Below are 19,858 nucleotides of genomic sequence, written 5' to 3'. Positions count from 1 at the left end.
TTAATAATTGCTAGTTTCCGTAGACAAAGCTAAAGGACCCCCAGTATTTAACCTGCTGGTGGAGTAATATAGCTTTCAATATTACATACTTGAGGGGCATTGACAAATGCGATCAAATCACCAGCTGCTTAGTTGTTCACAATACCCCCAATTCAATCAATAAATACAAGATATTAAGAAGTTCAATCATCTCATGAGCAAAGCTCTGTAAATATGAATGCTTCCAAGGATTAACGTTTCCAATTTCCTCAGGTGACAAGTTATTACCGCATTCTAACGCGTTTACTTGAAGGGTTTGTCAGCTTTTCGCCGTTGGCATGAACTAAATTGTTACGAATTAGATACAGTAAAATGTTGTTCTGGCATAATATAACACTGGCCTAAATATCTGTTTCCGCGCGCGCGCGCGAGCGCGCATGTGTGTCTACTGGTGGGACGAACCCGCCGTCAGTTAGTGAGACAGGCAGCTGGCGGTCTCTGCTCTGCTCGCGTACTGATAGCAATGGCGCTGCGGACTGCCCAGCTCGTCTCTCCGTGTCTAATCGTCGTGGGTTTCTTATTGCTCTCTACCGGACCACATTTAGTATGTTGCTGTCCGAGTCGCTGTTTATGTTTCCGAACCACCGTGAGATGTATGCATCTTAATCTGGAAACAGTACCAACAGTCTCTCCTCAGACCACCATTCTGTAAGTAGCCCCCTCCCCCCGTCAAAACTAACGGGGTCTAACTTTCCAGACGCAGCAAACGGAAATGCTATGAGTGCTAAATGTTTTGTTCACTTTACCACATGTGAACTGTACAAAGTAGACTCTGGTGAAGTTATATTGTTTGTATTTTGTGTTGAAACAACTTTTGGGGGAATTCCTAAACCTCTTAAGTCAAAATAACACCAATAGCTTTCGAGAATAATGGGTGCTGTGGCAGTACAAAGGCTATAACAATGTCTCAGGAAGTTTTCAACAAGTTAGGACACCTGCCAGTGAGTTAAGCTGTTGCCTGCAGAGGTTAATGAACAGAGTTTTTAGGGTCACGCAGCTGGTGAACTGAACTACAAGCAATGTGCAGGGATGGGCTCTCCATTAGATGTCCCTGCATGACGTACTAGCAAAGTTAGTCAATATAATGCAGGCTTGCTGTAGTGGAGTTGCATGCATATTTAGCGGTTAAACTGTAGTGTAAAATTGACCCACTTGACATTGGGCATGTCTATTTTTGAAGATAAAACAAATTACTTATGACAAATGTAATGTGTTGCAGATTATATTGTTTTTTTCCATAGTCAGAAAAGTTAAGTCTGTGTTTTTTTTAGCACAAATTATGATCCATTTTAATCACTTGTTATAAAAGGAATCACATGCCTACATTTCACAGAACATTTCTGCATCAGTTCAGTACCACACCAGTTCCTTTTAACTGGCTCCTGCAATCTTATTTTGAATTGCATTACATAATGCATTGGTCTATAAATTTGTACATTCAGCCATCAATTACAAAGAGTCAGATTTTCAGCCTGAATCACATAAAGCCACTGCTGCATGGTATGACTAAGCCCTGTTCTCTAACATTAGTGGGGTACACAGACTTTGAGGGGTCATCATGATGTCCTGCCTAGGCAACCTCAAAAAATATATTGAAATTCAGTCCCCATTTATGATTTAAGTCCTGCTAGGGTTTTTAAGATCAGAAAACCTGCTGTGGTTTGCCAGACTTGTTCATTTTCTTGTACAATCTTTGAGCTGCAACCACTTGTCACTCTTCCCTGTTTCCCAATGCTGTCACTTCAGGTTATGGTTACCTTTGGTTTTGTCTGCAACACAACTTTTTTGCATTAATGTGCCTCTGTAGCCTAAAATGCCAGCAATTAAGATTAGATTTCATCAAGGGGCTCTTGAGGTTTGATCAAAAGTGAGGGCCATCAATTAAGAAAGCATGTTGCTCCAACTCAAATTTAGACTAACATCTGATCACATTTTTATTTATATCCATAGGGACTCACAGTTGAAATGAAAGGATGCATTGATCCAGGTGTCCTTACAAAACTTGATTGCAGTTGTAATTGAATTAAATTGAAAATTATTTATTTTTTGGAAATGTTGGACAATCCCATTATAAAATTGTCTTTTTATACGAATGTTGTCCTAAATTGACATGGTGGTGGGATATAGTCACAGGATGGTTGTTTATTACTTTTGATTGGTTTGACAATACATATAGTCAGTATTTATTAAAGGTAGCTAATCTTAATGAAAAATACTTATCAACTCTGTCATTAATTTACCATTTCACAACCTTCTGTGTTCTATTCAAATTCAGACACATTAAGGATACAATCTCGGCTCTTGTCACTCTCACTGTATCAATTATGACCCATGAAGATCATTTGCTTTTATATTTTTAATTTTTGAGATTTAATTAATGTACAATTATGGTTATTCTGCTTCAATCAGGCAAAACATGGCCTACATTTGATTTCAGAAGTCTACAAAACCATTCATCTTCTCTCGCTTATCCAGCACCCAGGGTCGCGGGGGATGCTGGAGCCTATCCCAGCTGTCATTGGGTGAGAGGCGGGGTACGCACGGAACACCAGTCAATCGAAGGGCCACATATATATGTATATATATATTTATATACATACAAATATAAATATTTATACATATATAAATATATCTATTTGGCGGGCATGTCATTTTCAGCTGTTTCAGCATTTTCAGCATTTTCTTCGAAGGACTCCTGTAGGCAGAGGCATGACAGAAAATTCTGGCTTCTCCCTTTAAGTCTTTTCAGGGTTTTAGTTAAAGTAATATGTGTGATGTATATATCTATTTATCTATATATATAGATATATACACATATCTATCTATCTATCTATCTATCTATCTATCTATCTATCTATCTATCTATCTATCTATCTATCTATCTATCTTTTTCAGTGTGAGCTATATTGAGCGCAGGGAACAGGCTGAAGAACATCTTGAGTGGTGGAGGTATGCTCTGGGAAAGTTTCAGGGGTTCAGCAGTACTTTGAGATAAAAGACTATCAGCCAGAATGAAAGGAAAGGTGTACAAGACAGTGGTGAGACCAGCAACGCTGTATGATTTGGAAACAGTGACAATGACGAAAAGACAGGAGGCAGAGCTGGGGTCGCAGAGGATATGGCGAATAGGTATAGATGGAGAAGGTTGATTTTCTGTGGCGACCCCTGCAGGGGAGGGGGGGAAACTGGAGTATTGCTAGTTTGTAACACTGAAGTTGGTTCAAATATTGGATATGAGGTATCCATGTTCAGTGTTTGAACAGTTAGGTTGCTTTACATACATTTTTGTCTCAATGACTATTTGATAAACTTATAAAGCAGCATTTAGTCTTACATTGTTAGATGTCAAAGTGCATCTACATTTTGAGTATTACTGTATACTGCAGAGCCAATGGTATATGTTCTGTCAGGAATAGTTGCGATGATTATATAATGCACTATTATTTTTTTCATGTGGTTGAATCCTTTCAAGTTAATGTATGATTAATTTATATGGTTACTTCAGATATATATATATGTATATAGGTAACGCATTAGAGGACCCAGAAGTGCGTGACTGGGATCCCAATCTGCACTTTAATCAATTACCTAAATAAACATGAAGTTGTAAAAACAAAAAATCATATACTACACTACCATATTTCTATGGTCCCAAATGCAGACATCTCTTTTCTGTACGCTTATCTTATTCATTGAAAACAGCCCTGATCATTGTGCTACAGGAGCACTTTCTGTGCACTTATTTGTCATTGTTCTTCAACCTCTTAAAGGTTACCTGGCACCTGGATTTTTCTATGGATAATGCCCTAAATCATTCCATGCCATGCAACAACAGTAGACTTGTCAGACTGAGTGACAGTGTTAGTAAGTCAGAGAGGGAAAGTGGAGTTCCATTGTGTGGAATTTGCTGCTGTCAGGGTTTGTGAGGCATTCAGTCTCTGCAGCATTATGGAATGCAAAGGCAGAAATCCCCGAAGCTTTTCTCATTTGCACAATGAGATTGGGCCCAAGATAGTTGTTTAAAGGAACTACACTTTCCTATGTTGATCCAATTCAGTATGATGAATGAATTTGTGAGAACACTGTTTTACATTTTATTTAAATTCGAATTTAATATGTGTCGTAATACGTATACTTATTTTCTCACTGTTAAAAAGCCGGTGAGGAGATGAAAATGCATATATATATATATATACATATATATATATATATATATATATATATATATATATATATATATGCATTTTCATAATCTTATATATATATATATATATATATAAAATTATTATTATTATTATTATTATTATTTTGATCAACACAGGTCAAAAATTTTGCAATACATGTTTTTTTATAACTCAAGCTGCCAAAGCTTCCTGCAAGCATTTGTGACAGTGGAGCTACTATCTTTGTAGGTGTGTGTATGTTATGACTTTTTCTTTAATCTGTAAATTGCCAGTCATATCCTGTACTCAAATTGCAAAGGAATCTTATGTGGTATCGATCAGTCTCTTTGAGAGCTTATCAACTCTGAGGCAAAGGCATTTTGACCAACATCAGTGCAACAGGTTTTACTGTTGACTGGTTCGGTCACCCGTTTGGCCACTTGTGTTTGAATTAGATAAGAAAAAGATAAGACAAGAACAGATTATATGTAGATATGATCAAATGTGGAGTACAAAATGTTCGGTTCACCCGAAAACAATTGATCACACAACACAATGGAATGTCCCTGGATTTTTTAAAGTAAACATGTTCAGTTGCAGCTGTATGCATTTTCTGCTCTTTCATTTGTATTTCATGGTCACTCCTTCATAGACTTTATTGACCATTCCAGCAGTCATGCGGCCTGTATCAAGCAGTTTCTTTAATTTAAAAAGAAGTCGCACATAATCATGAATAAAGAGCCTAAAATTGGTATTGAGGCAAGTTTTTGTCCACATTCTATTGGTGTAAATCTCATGACTTAGAAATCATCTGATGCTTGGACTCAACCTTGAATTATAATTTCTTCAGTTTAAGCAATATTTTGAAGATTTGTTTTCGCTTGATGGGTGCTTCTCATGTTGTTTATGGTCAAGGAGGATTTATTTAACTTTACAATGAATAAAATCTCTGGCTCAGAAGTTCTGCTAAAACACATCCTGGGAAGACAGAAGTAGCTAAATTTGATAACAACACATTTAAAGTTTTTGGTATAAATGTTCTTCATTCTAACAGTATCAGTAAAAGACACTCACAACTTCTCCTGAAGCCGCACTCCTTGAACCTTAGATAACTCTGTGTGTGAGTGTGCGTGCCTGCGTGCATGCCAGTGTTTGAGTCCAGAAAAAAATGCTAGCCTGTGTTATTATAAAGGTTTTCTGTTTTTAAGGAAACCAAATACAAATTGTAAGATGTAGTTAGTGTCATATTTTGTTTTGTAATAGTATTTCTTAGAATTTCCTGACATCTTTTTGATCTTCTTATCAAAAAGAAACCTCCCGAAACATTTAAGTAGCGAACCACCACAGCCATATTTAGAGTTACCAGGTCCCCTGATTCCCTAACTCACAGAGGAGCCAGCTGTTTTCTTGTTCAAGTAATAATGACTCAACGTGTACAGGGTCCAAGGCAAGACTGCTTGGGTGTGTTAGACAAAGCTAGATGACTCCTCTGATCTCACACACACACACACACACACACACACACACACACACACACACACACACACACACACACACACACACACACACACACACATGGTATTCAGATGCTAGAGGAATTGGGACACAGCCAGGTTTACTCATTGTCTTGGCTTGGACAAGAATGTACAGAAACATCTTCTGCATTTTTCTAGCTGCTTTTTCACATATGCAGACATCAGTGTCATATGAGGGCTTTTTCTTAACTACTTAAAAGCTTGTATGGTAACACCTTTGGTATAGTGCAGTGACAGATATTTATTACTTCAACAGTATGTTTAAGCACAGTAAGGAAGTGAATGTCTTAGACTTTTTGAATTCAAAAACCTTGGACATAAAATGTTGGTTGCCTCCTTTTTTGTGATGTTGGTTAGTCTTAGTCATACCATTGCGTGCAATTATTTACTGACACTAAAAGCAGGTCTTGTTTTCTCAGGTGATTTTTTTGTCCCTTTCGTTTTTCAAATCACAATGTCACCCTCATGACAGGTTTTTGCTAGATAGGTAATATTAATTAAAGGAATTATAAATATGAAGTGATATGTACCGTATTTGTGTTGCATATTGATGGAAAAGTAAAAATTTGTATTTGGATGTAACTCAAACATAAGCAATCAGCACCACCTCCCAACAGTACCTAGGGACTGACAACAGCACCTAGAGCTAATGAACCAAATGCTGAAATGAAAAATGAAAAGGATTACATTACATTAGATTACATTACATTACAGTCATCTGGCGGACCAAAGCGACTTACAAAACGTGCAATTCAGTTACTGAAGATCCGAAGTACCAGTAGTTGGAAGTCAGAAGTGACCACTCAACCAATAGCAATCTCAGAACCACGCACATAAATAAATACATACATACATACATACATACATAAGGATAGCATAAGGATAGCATTTATCATTCAATGAAACAAAATGAACATCCCAAGATTTTTTTGTTTAGTAATGTTGATAGAGTAGACGGTGGTGCAGTGGTTAGCGCTCCCACCACGCAGCACGATGCTATTTGAATTCCCACAGTGGGCCTTTCTGTGTTGACTTTGCATGTTCTCCCTGTGTCTGCATGGATTTCCCCCCACAGTTCAAAAACATGCAGAGGTTAATTGGAAAAAAACTGGCAAATGTCAGCTGATTTAATGATAGAATTAAATTGGTGGCCTCTATATGTGGTCTGCAATCAACTGGAGACTGGTCTAGGCTGTACCTACCTCTCGCCAAATGACAGCTGGGATGGGCTCCAGCATCCCTAAGTGAAGGATAAGCAGTAGTTAATGAGTGAAGAAGGCCGCACTGTGGTTTGCACTTCGGCCTCATAGCAAGAAGGACCCTGGTTTGATTCTGACAAGGGGACCTTTCTCTGTTTGCATGTTCTCCCCGTGTGTCGGTTTCTCAGCTTTCCTCCCACATTCCAAACATGCAGCAGGTTAATTGGAAAAAAATGGGAAAATTGCCCTCAATGAGTGTTGTCTGTCTTTGTATGTTGCCCTGTGATTGACTGGTGACCAGTCCAGGGTGTACAGCTGGGATAGGCTCCAGCATGCCCCGCGACCCTGAGTGCAGGATAAGCGGCAGAAGATGGATGAATGAATGGTGATGTGGGGATTATAAAGCCATGGGTTTGTTGGGAGCCAATAATTGTAGTCCAGCACCAGGTCCCTAGTGCAGTAATTGACATGAACAATGATGTTTTCTTAGAATGTGCCCAACACAGAGCCCCTTATATTTGCTTCGTTTTTTTCAATCGCATAATAGAACCATCCCTTTATCTAATGTAATTTGATGGAATTGCAATTATCCTGGTAATATCAGCCTCTCAAAGCTTTTTGTAGGTGGTCTGCACTGTGTGTGTGTGTGTGTGTGTGTGTGTGTGTGTGTGTGTGTGTGTGTGTGTGAGTGTCTGGGGGGGGTTTCTATAGACAGGTATGTAGATATAATATATTCTCTGAGTCATGTTAGCATACACACTCATTTTTCCCCATGGGGATGAATGTGTATTATACCATACTTTTTATCACAGTGAACCCCATCTTACAAGACGAGTGCCCACCCCAAACCACAGCTATTTACCCACGTTCTGAGAACTGAACAATCCTTCCAGATGAGAGGTGAAATGTATTCAAGGAAAGAAACTAGGTCCAGGAGTCACAATAAGATTTGACAAAGATAGACCATAAACTGGATGACTGAGTATCTTTGTAGACACATTTTTAGTGTATGTTGTGCCACAGCCTGGACTTGACAAAATCCTGAGCTGACCTTACAGAACCAACGTATTTTCTTAATTTATTGGAAAAAAAAAAAAAATAATTTTTAAGGGTGTTAGTATTTTAATGAATTTAATAAGCCTTCAAATATTTAATTCAGTATTTTTAAGTCAGTATTGATGTCTACATGTTAGGTCTAGAAGCCTGTTAGTAAAGTTTCAAATCCATTTGGTTATATTTTGAAATAAATACATTGAAAGACTCGTTAAAAGTTCTAAATATTGCAAAATCACACATTGGTGTTGTGACAAAAGATAAAAGCCTTCAAAAAGCTTGTACCTGGGAATATCATCAAGAACTAATGGCACCACCTATCGGTATTTGGCGAGATTATGACAAAGCAGGTGAAGTGGGTGAACAGTAGCTACTACAGTATATCTTCCCTCAGCAGAAATCAATGCTTTCAAGTCTCAATTTCAGATTGGTGCTGCTTGAACCTGCATGTAGCTCCCCTCCCATCTGCTCCCCTTATGATCTCATCTGACAGAGCTCAAGGCAGGTAGGCAGGATATCCCCTGTACCAGCATGCCTGTACTGTATATCGTAATCTGTACTTTCGGTCCATTACCATGAAAGGCCTTTTTCCCTATATAGTTTGATATCATATGTTTATACTATAACTGACTCACACTCATAGATGGAAGCCGTCTTGTAGTTTGGTAAAAAGTAAATTCTTTGGATATACCATGTAATAGTTTTAAATATTTTGTCCACTGTTACAATGACCAAAAGACAGCAGGCAGAACTAGACGCTGCAGAGATGAAGATGTTGAGGTTCTCTTTGGGAGTGACCAGGATGGATAAGATCAGGAATGAGTCCATCAGAGGAACAGCACATGTTAGATGTTTTGGAGAGAAGGTCAGAGAAGCCAGACTGAGAGGGTTCGGTCATGTACAGAGGAGGGATAGAGAATATATTGGTGGACGGATGCTGGAATTGGAGCTGCCAGGCAAGAGGTCTCGAGGAAGACCAAAAAGAAGATTTATGGACGTAGTGAGAGAGGATATGAAGGTAGTTGGTGTGAGAAAGGAGGATACAGAGAACAGGGTTAGATGGAGAAAGTTGACTCGCTTTGGCGACCCCTGACGGGAAAAGCCGAAAGAAGAAGTTTCAAATTTTGTCCCCTGCTAATGGTGGCATCAGAAAAGAAGAGAATGCTTACAGTTGCATAATGTTTCAAACAAAGCTCATCAATTTAGAGAGAGAGAGAGAAAATCCCTTTCACTCAAACACTGGGATTAAACAAAAAAAAAATCAAGGAAAACATGAAATTTAACTCAGATTAACTCAATTGCAGTGGCAGGGGGATCCATTTTAAAATAGGACATTAACTCCCATTCTTGTCAATAGAACACATGTTTCCTATTGCCCAAGTAGAAATGAAGTCCCCCAGGTTCAGTTATTAAAAAGAAATCATGTTCCACCCTTAAAAAAGTCTTAATTAGTGCTTCTAAAACTATGCTGGATCCTCATTTCCTAGGTCACAAGACTTATTCTTTTGGACCAGCCAAATAGCTAATATGGCAGATCCAAACAACACTTTTTCCGCACTATAAGGCGCACCTCCTCTTCTTCTTCTTCTTCTTCTTCTTCTTCTTCTTTCAGCTTTTCCCGTCAGGGGTCGCCACAGCGAGTCAACTTTCTCCATCTAACCCTATTCTCTGTATCCTCCCCTCTCAGACCAACTACCTTCATATCCTCTCTCACTACATCCATAAATCTTCTCCTTCGTCTTCCTCGAGACCTCTTGCCTGGCAGCTCCAATTCCAGCATCCGTCTACCAATAAGGCGCACCTAAAAGCCTTTAATCTTCTCAAAAATTGAGTGCGTCTTATAATCCGGTGCACCCTATATATCGATCAATATTGAACCGGAAAATATCTTGCAACTACAGGAAGCAAAGAAGGAGTAGTGCGCTGTGCATGCGTGCATTTTCATTTCTGTGTCTATGTGTGTGTGTGTGTGTGTGTGTGTGTGGGGGGGGGGGGGGGGGGGGGGGGGCTAAGAGACACGCTTAGGTTTAAACTTGAGTTTAAACTCAAGGCTATCAGTCGCGCAGTAGAATATGGGAATAGAACAGCAGCGAGAGAATTCAACATTAACGAATCAATGGTGCAGAATTGGAGGAAGCAACAAGATGACCTGCGCCAAGTAAAGAAGACCAAACTGAGTTTCCGAGGAAAAGAAGCGAGAAGGCTACAGTTGGAGGACAAACCTGAATTGTGGGTTGTTGAACAGAGAACTGCAAGTAGAAGCATCTTTACCGTCACTATACGAATGAAGGCAACAGTGCTAGCACCCGAACTTAACGTCAATTAATTTTGAGGCGGTCCTTCTTGCTGTTTTCATTTTATGAAACACTTTAAACGGTGGGAAATTGAGTTGGAAATTGCGGCGCAAATACTGGTAAGAGCTACCGGTATGTGCGGTACCATATTGTGAATGCATTTACTTGTTTTGGGAGTGAACAGAGTTTTCAGAATGTTGGTTTGTATTCTATTAATAAAGTTTGACTGACTTATCTGTCTGTTTTGTTGACATTCCCTTTTTGCGCAGCTCCATTTAGTGGATGCATAAGGCAAACCCAGCCACTACTGTAGCCTCTATTCTATGCGCCTTATAATGCGGTGCACCTTATATACAATTTTTTTTTTTTTTTAAGTTGGCCATTCATTGAAGGTGCGCCTTATAATCCGGTGCACCTTATAGTCCGGAAAATATGGTAATACCTTTCTATTTTTGCTGAATACTTTGGACCAAATATAAATAAATGGTAAGTAAAGGTAACCCCTAACCAAAACCAAGAAACAAACTCATGCCACCCCAGGCCCAAACTGTGTCTTATATCTGTTTGTGGCTATGGTGCCATGCACAATTCTCCACTGGAGGTCACCTGCCTGTTTTTTCAGTGGTGGCTTGTACAGGACTCACCAGCCCCCCTTTGGAGAGGTGTGTGGTCCAAAGAAGTTAAGCAAGTTGGATTCCTTCACATGTGATATGGGTTGAAGGTTAAGAACCTTGACACAAGTTATGTAGGTCTTTTTTATCTGTAGCTTGAAACTCGTTCAAGATAGGGGTCTTCGGGGTCAATAGTTGGCCATCTTTGTCGTCATCCCCCTTTTCCCTGGCAAGATGGTCAGCGAGGGGAATCTGTAGTTGAGGCTCTCACTATGGGGCAGGAGTGATACATCTCAAAGCATTTCAGAAAGGGTGGAAGACCATCACAGATTTCCTTGGTAATTCTGGTCACCAAACTAATAGAGGGGATGTGTCAAGATTCCCTTAATGCATTCAAGGAATAAGAGGTAAGCTGTAAAAGATGACCCAGCTTTGTAAGACTAGCTCTGCTGAGGCTGAAACAGAGGCTTGTGGACCGCAATGACAGGGACTGCAGACAATTACTGAAAACCAGAGGCTCTCATATTAACCACCACCCTGGGGATTCACTATCAACCCCCTAAATGCTAGGACCTGACGGACTGAGATATAGAAGGATATGAGTAGAGTCTGATTGAATCTTTGGTTGCATCAAAAAAGCATTGTGGCCAGCCCTAACCATCCCACCTTTTACAGAAGCATCTATGCGGTCAGCAGCCAGTTGTGTACACATTCACACAGGATCCTCTTAGCTGTCTGCAGTCTAAAAGCTGATACCGTACTGAAAAATGTGAGTGATGCCTTGGCCTCCTTCTCCAACCAGAAGATAGATCACAGCCACTCGGGTCCAGTGTTTTCAGGACCAGAGGAAGCCCAAGATTAGCTTCTGGATCTCCTCAGACAAGCCCCTTGGTGGTGTTAGTGCAATAAGCATGTGCCAAAAGGTGTAGGCAATCAAACTGTTGATGAGTGGCACTCTTCCCCTGTATGAAAACTAAGGCAATAGCCACCTACACTTTGACAGCTGTGCACTTACTTGGTCTTTCACTCCTACCCTGTTTCTTTGTCTAAAGGCCTCAGTCCCCAGGTACACTCCTAAAACGTAAAGGCGTGCCTCCTCCAGCTGAGGCCACCAGGTAAAGTGGTCAATGTCTGGCCACTCCATTGGCCCCATAGACCATTGCTGAGCTTGTCCTCTTGTACAGAGAGAGCGTTCATAAGGTGCGTTGGCTGAGGCCTTGTGGACAATGGCTACACCGGCACTCTTAGTGGTTCTGTAAAACAGCACATCCAGATTTTTCTGGCAACAGATATCAGAGTTTAGTGCTCTATTGTTTCTGTCTTTTCTGCCGTTTAAGTTTAAAGAGCCCATACTTAGGATCAGTATGAAGGGGTGGAAGACAAACACCAGAGAAAAACCTGGATACATGATACAGTGATCGTATACTTCATAATACTTCCTTTTCCTTACAGTATCTCATGTTGACTTCCTCAATGGTGTGGCTGTTTCTTTAGCCGTCACCTTTTCCTTTCATCCAAGAGAATAAGGATTTGCCAGCTTGCTTAGTGCGTTTACTGATCTGATGAGTTTCAGTGTTGTCAAAGTTATCCGTATCTTAAATTTTCTTGTGGACAGGCGACATCTAAAAAGTCAATGTCCTCTAGGGTGTAAAGGTCATTCACTTCCTTATCGCTTCTGCAAAGCGAAGCAGCTTCTGACTCAGAGACCTCATGTCATTATCATTACTTAACTGGCTTCCTGACTCATCTTTATCAACAGTAGTTTAATCATTCGTGCGCCAAGAAACACTTGGTACCGCACCTGCTCCTGCTGTTTCCATGGAGAACAGGACCTTGTTTTCAGCAACGTCCTGCTCTACGGTAGGAACAGGGGAACTCAGCATTAAGTCTTTTTTATGGGATAAGGACTCAGGTTCACTGGACACACGGTACTGGTGGATGGAGCCACTGCACTGGAGGGCGAAGTGTCAGCAACGCAGTGTGGCAAGAATTGTGCCCCTGGCCGCAGTGGTAGCCATCAGTAACCAGATCGCCTTCCTATTCTGGTTTCCTTTGTGGGAAAGCAACCCGTTTGTGGCCAACATCCCCATACTCAAAGGACTTCATATGCCGTGAGCTGACAAACCTTATAGAAGGCATCTCTGAACGTCACCCTGAAGGAGACTGGAGTTTGTGACTGCGCCCTTAAAATCATAAATACCTGCTTACTCAGGGACTGAACATGCTTCAGCCCAGGGTCCTTGCACCCCAGGCTCACAGTTTTAAAGCCACTGGCAAGCTTTCCAAACCGAAGTATGTTTTCCAATGATTTGTTTGAAACGAACGACAGTACACCTCACCGTTCCACCCGAGATCCTCTCATTCACAAACATGTACTCTGTGTTGCTTCGACTAACTTTCATTCCTCTCCTTTACTCTCCTTACACCCTGTCGTATGCTTTGTCTAGGTCTACAAAAGTGCAATGCAGCTACTTCTGACCTTCTGTTAGCATTCTCTAAGCAAATACTGCATCTGTAGTACTCTTTCTAGGCATGAAGCCATGCTGCGGTTCACAAATGCTGACTTCTGCTCTCAGTCTATTTTCCACTCTTTCCCGTAACTTCATTGTATGGCTCATAGACTTTATCACTATCTTTACGGCAATTCTGCACATCCCCCTTATCCTTAAAAATGGGCATCATCACACTTCTTCTCCATACCCGAGGCATCTTCTCACTTACTAAGATCCTGTTGAGTAATCTAGTTAGAAACTACCACTACTAGTTGGAAACTACTACTACTGCCTCCCCTAGACACTTCCATACCTCCACGGGTATATCATCAGGACACTCCTCCTCACTCCTCAGTCTAGTTTCCACTACTCTTTCCCATAACTTCATTGTATGGCTCATCAACTTTATCCCTCTATAGTTGCCACAGTTCTGTACACCCCCCCTCTAAGATCCTGTCGAATAAACTAGTCATAAACTCTACCGCTGCCTCTCCCAGACACTCCCATACCTCCACAGGTAGATCATCAGGACCAACTGCCTTTCCAATCTTCATCATCTTAAATGCCTTCCTCACTTCATTTTTACTAATCTGTGCTACTTTGTGGTCTACAATAGTCACCTCTTTTACCCTTGCCTCGCTTTCATTTTCCACATTCATCAACTTTTTCCATCTTCCCATTATTCTTCAAGCATCTGTCAATACATTTCCTTCTCTATCCTTAATCATCCGGACCTGTTGTATATCCTTTCCATCATTATCTCTCTGTTTCGCCAACCTGTATAGATCATTCTCTCCCTCCTTGCTGTCCAACCAAGCATACAAGTCATCGTACGCCCTTTGTTTTGCCTTTGCTACCTCTATCTTTACCTTTCGCCGCATCTCCCTGAACTCCTGTCTGTTCTCTTCAGTCCTCTCAGTATCCCACTTCTTCTTTGCTAACGGCTTTCTCTGTATATACACCTGCACATCCTCATTCCACCACCAAGTCTCCTTATCTACTTTCCTTCTAGATGACCCACCAAGTACTCTCCTACCTGTCTCCCTGATAACACTAGCTATAATTGTCCAATCATCTGGAAGCTCTCCCTGCCCACCCAGAGCCTTTCTCAACTCCTCCCTGAAAACCATACAACAGTTCTTCCTTTTCAGCTTCCACCACTTTGTCCTCTGCTCTGCCCTCTTGATCTACCTTGTCACTACAGTCATCCTACAAAACAGCATCCTATGCTGTCTGGCTGCACTCTCACCTACAACTACTTTGCAGTCACTGATCTCCTTGAGATTTCATTGTCTACAGCAGGTGTGTCAAACTCAAGGCTCACGGGCCGGATCAGGCCAACAAACAGGTTTAATCCAGCTCGCAAAGATAAACGATACCGGGTTTAAGGGGTGAATTGAAAAATAGGTACACTAACAGTCGTTAATATGTCACGATTTTACCCATCCGACTCGCTTGAGAATAGATTTTCCTCCATATGGCCCCTGAGCTAAATTGAGTTTGACACCCCTGGTCTATAGTGTACCTGCATGCTTCTTAAAGGTTACCTTATGCCCCCCCTCTGATCTCTTTCAGGTTACCTTGTCTATAGGCGATGTAGTCCACCTGGGTGCTGCTACCTCCGCTCTTATAAGTAGCCCTTTGTTCCTGTCTTCTCTGGAAAAAAGTGTTCATTACAGCCATTTCTATCCTTTTTGCAAAATCTACCACCATCTGTTCTTCTGTGTTCCTATCCTGTATACCAAATCTGCCCATCACTTCTTCACCCCCTCTATTGCCTGCACCAACATGTCCATTGAAGTCTGCACCAATTACCACTCTCTCATATTCGGGGATATTATCCATCACTTCAGCTAGCTCATTCCAGAACTTCTCCTTAAACTAACATCCCACCTAACAACATTGAGCATCACAACTTCAGTTTCCAATTTCAGACTCACAAATCTATTTGACATTCTTTTCACCTCCAGAACATTCCTAACAAACTCCTCCTACAAGATAACTCCTACTCCAAGGCTGAAATCAGGGTTGAAGCACTTTATTTAGGTAGGCAGGCAGGTAGGGTGTCGCTGGCAATTCCCTGGCCCCAAGACAGTCGCACAAGGCTGGGTCTCACCAGGACGGGCCCCGGCTGGGTCAAGGCAGGATCAAGGTCTGGTGGTCCACCAGGGGGTCTCACGGGGTCAGGGTCCGGTGGTCCACCAGGGGGTCCTGGTCTACACTCAGGGTCCGAAGGTCCAGAGGGGGCACTCACAGGGTCGGGGTCCAGTGGTCCACCAGGGGGTCCCAGTCAACACTTAGGGTCCAGTGGTCCACCAGGGGGTCTTACGAGGTCAGGGTCCAAAGGTCTAGAGGGGACTCTCGCAGGGTCGGGGTCCAAAGGCCCAGAGGAGGCCACAAGGGGGCCGTGGGGATAAACATGGCAAAGGGGGAGTCAGGAACCACGGCTAGGTCCAGTCATGACCGGGGTGATGGGGATCCACAGTGGTCAGGGTTGTTGGGCAACCACAATCCCCCGGCGCCAGGCAGAGTGTGCTGCTGCCCTTTATAGGGATCTTGATTAGCGGCCTGTGCTGCAGCTGGCGCCGGTTACGAATTGAACCCAGCTGTGAGACCCTGACATGGACACACAGTATATCCACCTTCCTTCTCTGCAGAGCATCATGTCGACCTACCCTCTACCTTTTCCTGTCATAGTCCCAATATTCAAAGTCCCTACTCTCAGTCCCAGACTCTTGCCTTTCCTCTTCTCTCTGCTTCCGAACACGCTTTCCTCTTCTCCTTGTTTGACCTACAGTAGCCCAGTTTCCATTGGTTCCCTGTAGGTCATCAGTGTTTGGTTTTGGCAAAAGTTTTACAACGGATGCACTTCCTGACGCAACCCTCTGCATTTATCCGGCCTTGGGACCAGCTCAGGGAGACACCAGCTAGTGCCGCCCTGAGGCTTCATTGTTCCCTAACACTTTCATGTTCTTACAATACAGCTGACAGTTGACTTTGAAACATATAGGAGTGAGGAAATTTGACGACTGGATTTGTTGCACAGGTGGTATCCTATCACAGTTCATCACTGGAATTCACGAAGCTCCAGAGAGCGATCCATTCTTTCACACATGTTTGTAAAAAAACACAGTCTGCATACCTATGTGCTTGATTTTATAAATCTGTTGGAATGGAAGTGATTGGAGCACCTGATACCAATATTTGGATGGGTGAGCTAATACTGTTGGCTATATAGTGTATTTACCTTCCCCACCTATTGTGTATTAAGTGATGGAATTTAAATATTACAGTGATTGTTATATGGTGTAAATAAATTTAAATTTACATGCTTGATGTTGACTACATAAAATCTAACAAAAAAAAAAAATGTTTTTATCGTTATGCTTTCTCCTGCATTATACATGCTGTTAGATTATTTTATTTTGTAAGGTTTCTGGATTGGTAAGATAAATGTACTAATACATGTTTTTTATTGTTTAACTCTTTTGGGGGTTGGTAGGTATTTCAGAGCAAGATACTTGGTTAAAACATGTGGAACAATTTTGAAAACATTTCAACCAATATTAGGACAGCGTCATAGTACAGAAACTATTCCTCACAAATTTCTTATGTGACCAAGGATGTAACGGTACTACCACCATTAAAAATGTATTGCTTGTTTACTAAGAACTGAGGTTCCATAAACAACAAAAAATGTATTTTGTGTTTTTATTTTTTCATGATATGACACACCCGTTGTAAGAAATTCTTCTTGCAGATGTAACTAGCAAAACATAGTAGTACATATATAGTACATGGACTTATTTCACTTCCAAGGACTGTCCACTTTGACATGTCCAATCATTTGCTACAAGACCAGGAGTATTTAGTATCGATTCATGTTGTGATATTATTATGCACCCTCTTTAAATTTGGAAGTTGAAGGAGAAATTACCAAGTACTTGTGGCACAAGTCAAGTAATATACATGATTAAAGGTAGATAAAAACATTCTTTGGAGGTAAGCATTAACCCAATTATATCCAAAATGTGGTTGTATATGCAACCCTAGGCTGTCAAGAACTTGATTTCCCGGAAACTGTTTATCTGATTTTGTATACATAACACTTTTAAATACCCCCCGTCTGTGTCACTATTGATCAGGTGATGAGGGCAGCCTTTCGCCATCAGAACCAGTAATGTCATATTTGATTTTCTGAAACGTGGTTTCTTTTTGTCTTCAGGGACCTCAGGTTCAACAAAATCAAGGACCTACAACCAGGTTCTTTTAGCCGACTAAAGGGTCTCAACACACTGTAAGTTTCCACAAACATTTATTGTTTTCACAAACACAATATGTATATGTATACCTGTGTGTCTTGGTTGAAGGATGCTAAGGTTGGAACTGCCAAGCAGGATACCTAGAGGAAGACCAAAGTGATTTGTGGTTATAGTGAAAGGGGACGTTAAGTTACTTGGTGTGAGACAAGAATATAAAAAGGATAAGATTAGACGGTGGTAGATGATTCACTTAGGTGACGACTGAAGAGAGTGGCTGAAAGGCACAGAAAACAATAAGAAGAATTTTTTTGTGCTGTTATCTGTCCTCAACATCATGGCCTTAATAATATTTTTGAGTATTGCAGCCCTACAGGTAATAAATTGCTTGGCTTTAAAATTGTATGATTTAATAATCCTTTCCTTCAAGCGGCTCTCCACAGCATGACATACACTTCCTAAGCAAGTCATGGGCAAATTCTCACTGCTGTGGTTTCACACATGTAGGTCAGCTCGTAATCTTTTAGGAATTTATGTTTCCACTTCCACCTGCAGTGCTATTTATCATTTATTCAGCCTGTTAGATGGTGTATTGCATAGTTAACAAGGAGAAAATGTTTTATTTTTTTTCATGGATATGAGCATGTCTTGCATTTTGAAAAAGCTAATGCTTTCTTTACGTAGTCAGACTGCTAATTTGAGCAGCATAATAAATTACATTAACAACTCATTCGTCTATCATTATTCATATATTTTGTATGTTACATAGGATAGGGGATATAGTGACATTTGGTATCCAGGGGAGGCATAGTGCCCGAAAAGGTAGATTCACACCCTAGAAATATTTGGTCATCACCCAACTTACTGCATGTAAGGCATCTACATCTGTGTGCCGAGAGAACCTACAGTCTGGCCACTCTAGCTTCCTACCTTCATTTTCATTCCAAAAGATAGGTAAGACTTCTACAAAGAAAAACTGAAATCAAGTCTGTGCCGCAAATAAGGACTGTGGGGAAGCTTAAGTGGTGAAAGCATGCACTCTGCTTATGCAGGAAGTACAAGGGGTTGTCTGGCCTTAAGAGCTCTACAGTATATCGTTATAGGTTGGGGCTCACACACATATAAGTCTGTAAAATGTACTAAGATCTCCAGTGAAGCTGCTTAAATTTGGTCATTATATTCTGTAGAGATGGCTGCTGGCACATGGCTGCTGAGTCTTCCATATTAATCAATTCTTAATTCATTATTCCTTCTTCAGCTAAAAACTTACACTATTTATAAAGCTTTAAAATAAATTTTCACATGTGGGTCACAAGGTTTAAAATTATCGACAGGCTTTCATGAAGGCCATAAATCCTTAGATATTCAGTAAGTCTGAAAGAATGTTTCATTAATTGGTGTGAAAGAAATACAAATTTATTCTAACTCCATAACTGGGAATCTTAGATGTTACTCAAACAAATGGCTAACATTTACTGATATAATATGTTTTGTTTGAAGAGATAAAAAAAAAAACAAGTCCCCGAGAGGATAATGTTTTGTTTTCATTGTATCATTTTGAAATAAACAGACAGTGCTCTGGTTATACAACTTTGAAAGTTCATCGTACTGCTTCTACTGCAACTCACTGCTTTGTAACAACTACTTTTTACAGCCTTCTCAATAACAATCATATACGAAGAATCCCCAGGGGAGCATTCGAAGACCTGGAAAATCTTAAATATCTGTAAGTTGTCCTTATCTTGATTCTGTTCTTTTGTCTTTAAGGCCAACGGGTCAGTGTTGTCCAAAAAGCCACCATACGCTATTGATAAAAACATGGAAAAGCTAATAAGCCAGATGCTTAGTCAATGGCTGGGGACGAATGTCGATTTGATTAAAAGTCCTTTCTTTGTCCATTCATTTGCCTTATGTCTGGAAGTGTGCAGCTGGATCGAGTTGGGAGAAATGGTGTTTAAGCACGTTCTCTGGATTTCTGTGGGATTGCTAGTTAGATCATCTCGTTAGTCACAATGTCTGACCTCAGTTGTGGTAAGAGCCCTGATTTTGCTGATGGATGCTCATGTTTCCTTCCTCAGTGGAACTAGCAATGTTGGGAAAATCGACATTCATTGATATATTGATTGATTTATTTCCGATTATAACATTATAGTAAATAAAACGTGTGTGATAACTTCATCATATCATAATTGCGTGTTCCCATTTATTGGGAA

At 40.8% G+C, this 19,858-nt stretch overlaps 1 protein-coding gene across 2 annotated transcripts in view; it reads left to right on the top strand.

The window, feature by feature from the left end:
• The first annotated feature begins 468 nt into the window (after positions 1-468).
• pxdn (peroxidasin) overlaps positions 469-19,858 on the top strand; it is an 86,547-nt gene continuing 67,157 nt past the window's right edge. For both annotated transcript variants that reach the window (XM_086146952.1, XM_086146944.1), the window contains exons 1-3: positions 469-687; positions 17,612-17,683; positions 19,300-19,371. In XM_086146952.1, the coding sequence (XP_086003078.1) occupies positions 503-687; positions 17,612-17,683; positions 19,300-19,371 (329 nt within the window). In that variant the 5' untranslated portion in view covers positions 469-502. The remainder of the gene's footprint in view (positions 688-17,611; positions 17,684-19,299; positions 19,372-19,858) is intronic.

The sequence above is a fragment of the Fistularia commersonii genome, chromosome 1, assembly GCF_037954325.1.
Source record: "Fistularia commersonii isolate RoL2024-O1a breed Wild chromosome 1, RoL_Fcom_v1.0, whole genome shotgun sequence".
Lineage (NCBI taxonomy): Eukaryota > Metazoa > Chordata > Actinopteri > Syngnathiformes > Fistulariidae > Fistularia > Fistularia commersonii.
The sequence above is the reverse complement of the archived record's forward strand: the minus strand, read 5'-3'. Positions and strand labels throughout refer to the sequence as shown.